At 38.3% G+C, this 7,137-nt stretch overlaps 1 protein-coding gene across 1 annotated transcript; it reads right to left on the minus strand.

Moving 5' to 3' along the window:
* Positions 1–1,581: 1,581 nt before the first annotated feature.
* On the minus strand, positions 1,582–5,213 carry LOC109176552 (protein NUCLEAR FUSION DEFECTIVE 4-like). Its single transcript, XM_019326012.1, has 3 exons — positions 4,708–5,213; positions 2,588–3,498; positions 1,582–2,194 (listed from the first exon to the last, which is right to left on the minus strand). Exons 1-3 carry the CDS (start codon positions 5,029–5,031, stop codon positions 1,729–1,731), a joined length of 1,701 nt encoding a protein of 566 aa, XP_019181557.1. The 5' UTR covers positions 5,032–5,213; the 3' UTR covers positions 1,582–1,728.
* Positions 5,214–7,137: the final 1,924 nt, after the last annotated feature.

Raw genomic sequence — 7,137 nt, forward strand, 5'->3', positions numbered from 1 at the left:
CCAAATATTGAGTTCTAGATCTGAATCATAACTGAAAACTTTTAATTCGATTGCTATAGTGTCTGGTTCAGTTCGAACCGAACCGTGGTAATAGCTACATATACGCAATAATTTGTTGGAGAAGTAAAATAAATAAAATGTTTACTTTAAGGGTAGAAATGTCAATTTAATATATTAGGGGGGAAAACCACCACTTTTAAAATAATTGAGGGGGCTAATGTGCTTACATAAATAATTGAGGGGGAAAAAGTGCTATAAGTATATAACATAGGGGGAAAAAGTGCCATTTTCCCTACAAAATATATAATATGATAAAGAGTTAATATATTATGACATAATTTTAATTTCATCATCAACTATTAATTCATCCAAAATGATCGTTTGACTATTTAAAATTTACTTGGTTTAATTTAGTCCTTAGGATGACTAAAATGAGTAAATTTTACCTAATCGATAGGCATTGTAATTTGATAGCGATTGTGGTAAATACAGTAATTTCTACGAATACATACGAGTATTGAAGTTGGACCGGATTCGAGTCCTTTCCTGTTTGTTGGTTTAAGTCTTGAGCTCAAGAATGACGCGAGGTTAGAGGATCCCGAGCTATATAGCAATCGGTAGAAAATGTCCAAAAGTCCTCCCTCCTCGCATTTAATGCGGTATTTATAGGAGGTGCGAGGGGCACATGTCAGTCTCTCGGCATGTGTGGCACATGTAACGCATACACAAGGGAAGGTTAGAGGCCTTGCTGGTCCTTCCACGTGCCTTGAGATTCCCGACTCTCTCGGTCCCACCACTATTTAATTTGGCTGAAGGAACTAAGCTTAAGGCTCTAAGTATCACAGGTCGGATGGTCGGTCCCGACTTGATATAGTTGGGGTGAAATAATGAGAACCAGGCTCTACTGGGGAGTGAAACTATGTTCGGTCTGCGATCTAGGTCAGTCATGCTCGGATACGGCTCTACTCAGCGAGCAGCCTTGGTATTGATCATGCACATGATAAGGTGTAGTTGGGATAATCCCTATCACCACACAACTGGCCCAAGAGATATAAATCACACTAAGAAGACTCATGTGATAAGCTCAAACAAAAGAGTGTTGACAAGAACCAAACTCGTGACCTTATATACAAAAATTATACTTTACCCACCCCTTTACTGGCACCGGGCACCATTACTGTTTTTGAATTATAATATCATGCGCTGTGAAACAGATATTTTCCAAGAACTACAATGCTTCAGTAACAAAAATTTAATATTTCTTTTTACCAAAGACCTAGTGGTTGGTAAAAACCTAGTGGTCAAGCTGTGTCACGAACATACATCCAACTATCTTAGATTTCTCCTTTTCCTCTGCATTTCTTCAACTTTTAGACAAACTTCTCTGCTATAAATGTGAGCCTCATTTTCAGTCAATGTAACAGCAGAGAGGCCATAAAATTGATAAAATGCCATAAATTATGAGCTCCACTTGAGTAATAATTACAATACTAATACTAATAATCATAATAACAATAAAGCCGCTAAAAGCCCAGTGGTTTTAAGCAGATACATCAGTAAGGGCAGAAGTAGAAAATCCTGTGCCCTAATAGCTACATATATTAAGTTCTTGATGCTCAAACTGTCAAAACAACATACTTTTTACTCCATAGAGACTAAAAGAGGGAGCAATGGGATCTAAGAAACAAAAAGCAAAAGATCCCAGAAGTGGTAGTTGTTACAGTAATGTTAGTGGTTTGAGCTTTGGGGCAGGCGGAAAGAGCCCCCGGCATAAAGCATCTGGTAAACCGGCTTTAATCTCACAGTTAGAACTACGCTAAGCAAGGCGCCAGCAGAACAAAGTCCAGCGAGAACTAGGAATGTTACCCGAAAGCAGTTAGGACCGATGCAGGTATCGCTATGCTGCTTTGCAGCCTCGATATCATATAAATATCCAGCAAGAAGACCCGAGAAGAGATAGGCACCGAGAGGGTTCCCTATTCCCATGAAGCTGAGAATTAGCCCGAAGTGCTTCAAGCCAAAAAGCTCGGAGGTAGTAGGGATCAGTATGGAGAACTGAACGCCATAGCAGATCCCGAGTAGCGCTGTGGCCACATAGAGGGTCCCGTTAAGAGCAGAAGCAAATAGGAAGTATGTAATTATCATCACTACTTGCGTGAACGTCATCCAAATCGTTCTTGGAAGAGCTTTTAACCTGCAAGGAAAGGAGAATTCCATGTTGAATTATCCGATAAAATAGTGACATCAAGCAGAAAATGAAGATTCCGTTTTGTTTCGTTTGGTCATACAGGTTGTTACTCCTCCTCAAGTGGACAACCAAGCCGTTGTCACCCGAACAAGCGGGTTGGATCGAACATGCTCTGATATCATGTTATAAACTAAGATTCGGCTAGAGTCACTGCTATAATGCACATGGGGCAAACCACACTAAAAGATTGAATCCAACCAATTAGCTAATCTAACCGAAACCCATATGTTCTCTCTTATTTTATCAATGTGGGACTCTTAACACAGGTCAAAATGAAGACAAAACCCATCTAAGTATCCATAGAATCAATGACAAGATTATAGGACAAGTACTACAGACCTGACAAAATGTTCAGAAACAATCCCGCCACCAAGACGACCCACGAAATTGCAGAAGCTGAAGAGAGACAACAAGATTGTCGTGTCGTTAACACCTTGTGCAATTCCAACCTGTGCAAGGTTATTGAGGACTGTAACCCCCGAGCCTACGCCAAAAAAATAGACTAGAAACAAACACCAGAAATCGGCCTTGACCACAGCTTCTTTAAACTTAAAATCTTCGCCTCTTCTCGGTCTCCTCTTTTTCTTTATGGCTCCTTCACCCTCAGCAAGAAGCATATCCACCTCAGACATGTCTTCGTTTTCATGAAAGCTTCCCAGGTTTGCTGACGATGATGACGCAACCAACAGAGGCTCCGTACTCCCATCATTACCCTTATCTTGATCGGTTATCGCCACAGTTTCCTCAGACTGATTGACGGTGGATGATTTGCTAAGAATCGAGGGATAGAAAGTCATTTTTACGGGAATGGCAAGTGGAGCCAATAGAAGAAGTATCATGATAACGAGGATAATATAAGAAACCGGAACACCCAGAGAAAATACATCTTCCAAGATCGTGGTCGAAAGAACATAGACACCAAGCACAGCACTAGCTAATTGAATGAACAAAAAGTGGGAATGCTCCGAAGGATCGTCACCCGAAGCGGGAGTGCAAGGCCTAACAAAGTACATCATAACGAAACACGTAATGGGAACACCGATAGCTAGGAACATCAAGAGGTTAGCAGAAGAGTTTTTAAGCAATACACCATAAACTTCAGTAAACACCGCAGCACTAAGTCCTCCGTAACCTTTAAGAATACCAGCAACAGTGCCCCGATTGAGAGGGAAGTTTCTCATGTTAGTCACAAGCACGGCAGTGCTGATCCAAGCACTGCTGTTCGTGCCCACAATAAGCGCAATCCATAACTGCAAGTAGTCAACATGTAGATATTTCTCAGTTCAAAGAGAATCGAAAAATCTTGTGAGCCAAGCATTAAATACGTCAAATCTAACTCTTTAAATCGGAATCTAGACAGAAATGGATGTAGCAGAGATTTAGTATGATTAGTAAGCTTGATAACTTGGTCCAAGTAAAATATACTTTTGAACTATTGTGTATGTCTCATATATACTAGAGGATTATAGGTGTTGGATGGAACAGAGTGGAGTGGAGTCCTACACCTATCATCCTCCAGTACATATGAGACATACAAATGTTACTTTTTTTCTTTTTTGTTGCGTAACACGCAGTTGGTCGGGGCAGTACAATACAGGGGTAATTTAGTACATGTACCTTTTAGGGTTACATATGTTTGTAATCCTGGATATTCTACCGTCACAAGAACAGTTTCACTCTGTTGACGTAGGCACATAAGCACATTGCCAAACCACGTAAATCTTGTCTTCTTTACTTTCTGTCATTGTTTTCCATTTTTGTTTTGTTTATCTCAACATGAACCATACAGTACTATTTTGGGAAATCAAAGCCCCAAGCATTTAAGTTCATAAAATTAAGTATGAAACCTAACTTTCCTAAAAAAAAAAAAGTAAGAAACCTAACTTCCATGACCTCTGAACAACTGCAGGACTAATAAAAGGCAAAGAATTGACTCCTCAACAACACTGTACAGCACCAATTTATGTTCTTACAGAACAATATTACCAAACAGTGACCCCAAAATGCAAAAGAACCAAACATCAATGCACTAAAGATTAGATATTTTTAAAACAGAAACCAAAAACCAAAACTATATTCTACATCTTCCCAGTTTACATATCCTATATTTTTGTTCATTGATGTGCATGCATCTGGTAAATATCGCCTTGTGACCTTCAAAGAACCACAAGAAGGTAAATGAGCCTAAGTTGTCCATAACTAACCAGTTCAAGGCCAATGGCTGCTCGAGTCGAACTTGTAATATTGTGGTTACCAAATCAACAGAACAACAAAACAACTTGGCTTTACCCCCAACAAGTAATATTTTGGATGTAGTTTCTTAATATGATTTTTTTTTTTCAAATATTGAATTTATAATATAAATACCAAAATTGGAGCTAGCATAAACACATCAAAGGACACTAGAGTAGAATTTTAATCAATCTCAGGGAATATTTGAAGAAAGATTAGAACTTTACCAGCCAATAAGGCAAATTGAGAACAGTTCCACTAACAGAAAGCCAGAGAGTTCCATAGCCAAGAAAACAAGCAAAAGCACCAATGAGGAGGACAACCCAAGGTGGGAACTTGTTGCAGACAAGGCCAGGAAGGAGGCCAACGTTCTCCCCAATATCATTGGCCACCCCAAGCATGGTGAGCTGCTGCTGACTGAAACCCAGAACTGATTTCAGAGTGTGGGAATAGAGTGGGAAATTGTAAGCATTTCCTGCTGCTATTTGCATCCAAACTGAGGCCCCAAGACCCACCCATGGTGGCCTTGTCCCTCCCTTCAAGTTCACCATTCTTGAGACCCTTTGTTTAGCTCTCAAGAATCAGGGGATAGCAGAGGAAAGAGTGGGTTTTGATCTGATTTGGTTTTGCAGGGAGGGGGGAAGAATTGAGGAAAGGAGTGTGAAAGTGAGAGATTGTGTCACTTTTGTGGAAGTTAAGGGGTTCTTAAATAAAGTGGTGTGGTGAATTACGCAAAACAATGCGGTTTGATTGCAAATTTTTGTCCTTTTGGGAAAAAAAAAAAAATTCTTTATGGTGCTTTTGGACTTTTGAAGCTTTGCAGAATTGCAGGCCTTGTTGACGCGTCACCATCCTCAAATCTTGAAGCTCATTTGTTTGAATTTTTCAAGGACATTTAGTTCATAAAAAGGTGAAAATAACACTTTTTTTTTTCTCATGTTTATGTTTATAGCATTTTTCTTTTAAATTATTCATTAATCTATATTAGTTGATCAATTATTTTATAAGTAATAATTTTACCCCTTTTCAGTTAAATTAATATTTTTACCCTTAAATATAAGTATTTCATTTATTTTTCTTCTCCAACAAATTATTATTTATATATTATAATTAGAATAAATGCAAAAAATAAAAGGAATATAAAACCTTTAACAAATATAATAATTATAATGTTAAACTAATGCTAAAATTATAATTATAATATTTACAAATGATGTCTACTCTTTTTCGCATTTATTCTTATTAACACATATAAGCAATAATTTATTAGAGGCAAATAAACAAAATACATATTTTACACTTATTTTTATAGAGTAAAAATTTCCATATCCATTTAACAAAAAAAGAGGGGGGGGGGGGGGGGGGGGGGGTGATTGTCACTTTAAAAATAATTGAGGGGCTCACGTGGATACATGGATAATTCATGGAGGAAAATTGTTATAAAAATATAATTCATGAAGGAAATTATTAGGAATATTGATTTCATTGTTTGGTTGGGAGAAAAGAAATTATTGAGAATATTGATTCTATATTTGGTTGAGTTTAGAATTATAAGGAATAATAAGTATAAAGACCAATATAGGGATGTCAACGGGGCGGGGTGGGGGCGGGCACATACCCCACATCCCCGCCCCCGACTTTTTTCCCATTCCCCGTCCCCGTCCCCATCCCCGCCGGGGAATGGAAAACTCTCCCCATCCCCACCCCATTAATAAGTTATAAAAAAAATTAAACATTCATAAACATTTAAATAAATAACGTATATATATTCATCCCCAATTTAAAATAGTATTCAATATTTTACAATTAAACATGTTATTTAAATATGCATTTCATAAGCATGACAAACAATGACAAGAATGCTTCTAAAATTATATATATTGTATACAAAGTAATACATATGTGTGTGTACTCCCCATACATACATACATACATACATCGGGGACGGGGCGGGGCGGGGAGAGTACTCCCCATCCCCGTCCTCGTCCCCGGGGGGAATTCAAAATTGCCCCCATCCCCATCCCCGATCCCCTATTTCTATCCCCATCCCCGTCCCCATAGGGTCGGGTAATCGGGTTCCCCGTCGGGTGCGGGTACAATTGACATCCCTAGACCAATATGCCCCTACAAAATAATAATGATAATAAAAGTAATAGTGATTTCTAAATTAAAATATTATAATTATATATTTAATTATAATAATATAATAAAAATCATTATACATATTTGGTTTAAAGGTAATTAAGAAAGTTCTATGCGGCAAAATTATCAAGTGATAAATTGTTTTTGTTGGTCCCAAAAGAGATAACGTAAAAGTCTAGAGGGGGGGGGGGGTGGGTGGATGAATGAATAGACTTTTAAACTTTTTGCACAGCTCAACAATTGCTAAGGCAACAGAGAAACCAAAACTCTTAACTAGATTGTTAGAGCCTGGTGCACAGCGGAGATAATAAACGATACAGTGTGTGTGTATTTGTGTCAAGTTTATCCTCGTGAGAAGCAAGCAAGAACAGTAAGTAAAGAAAGCAGTAAAGAACACAAGGCAATTTATAGTGGTTCGGAGGTGGTGTAATCCTCCTACTCCACTTGCTCTTATCTCCAAGAGCAATTCACTATATCCACCACTACTTGGTCTACAATGAATTCCGTGATCTAGT

Source organism: Ipomoea nil, unplaced genomic scaffold, assembly GCF_001879475.1.
Source record: "Ipomoea nil cultivar Tokyo-kokei standard unplaced genomic scaffold, Asagao_1.1 scaffold0176, whole genome shotgun sequence".
NCBI lineage: Eukaryota > Viridiplantae > Streptophyta > Magnoliopsida > Solanales > Convolvulaceae > Ipomoea > Ipomoea nil.

Bases quoted from the DNA above. Each gene is read 5' to 3' on its own strand.
- LOC109176552 (XM_019326012.1), bottom strand. From the start codon at position 5,031: ATGGTGAACTTGAAGGGAGGGACAAGGCCACCATGGGTGGGTCTTGGG. The intron at 3,499-4,707 runs GTAAAGTTCTAA...GACTACTTGCAG, and splicing joins TCAATTTGCCTTATTGGCTG to TTATGGATTGCGCTTATTGT. The intron at 2,195-2,587 runs GTCTGTAGTACT...CTTTCCTTGCAG, and splicing joins GTTTCTGAACATTTTGTCAG to GTTAAAAGCTCTTCCAAGAA.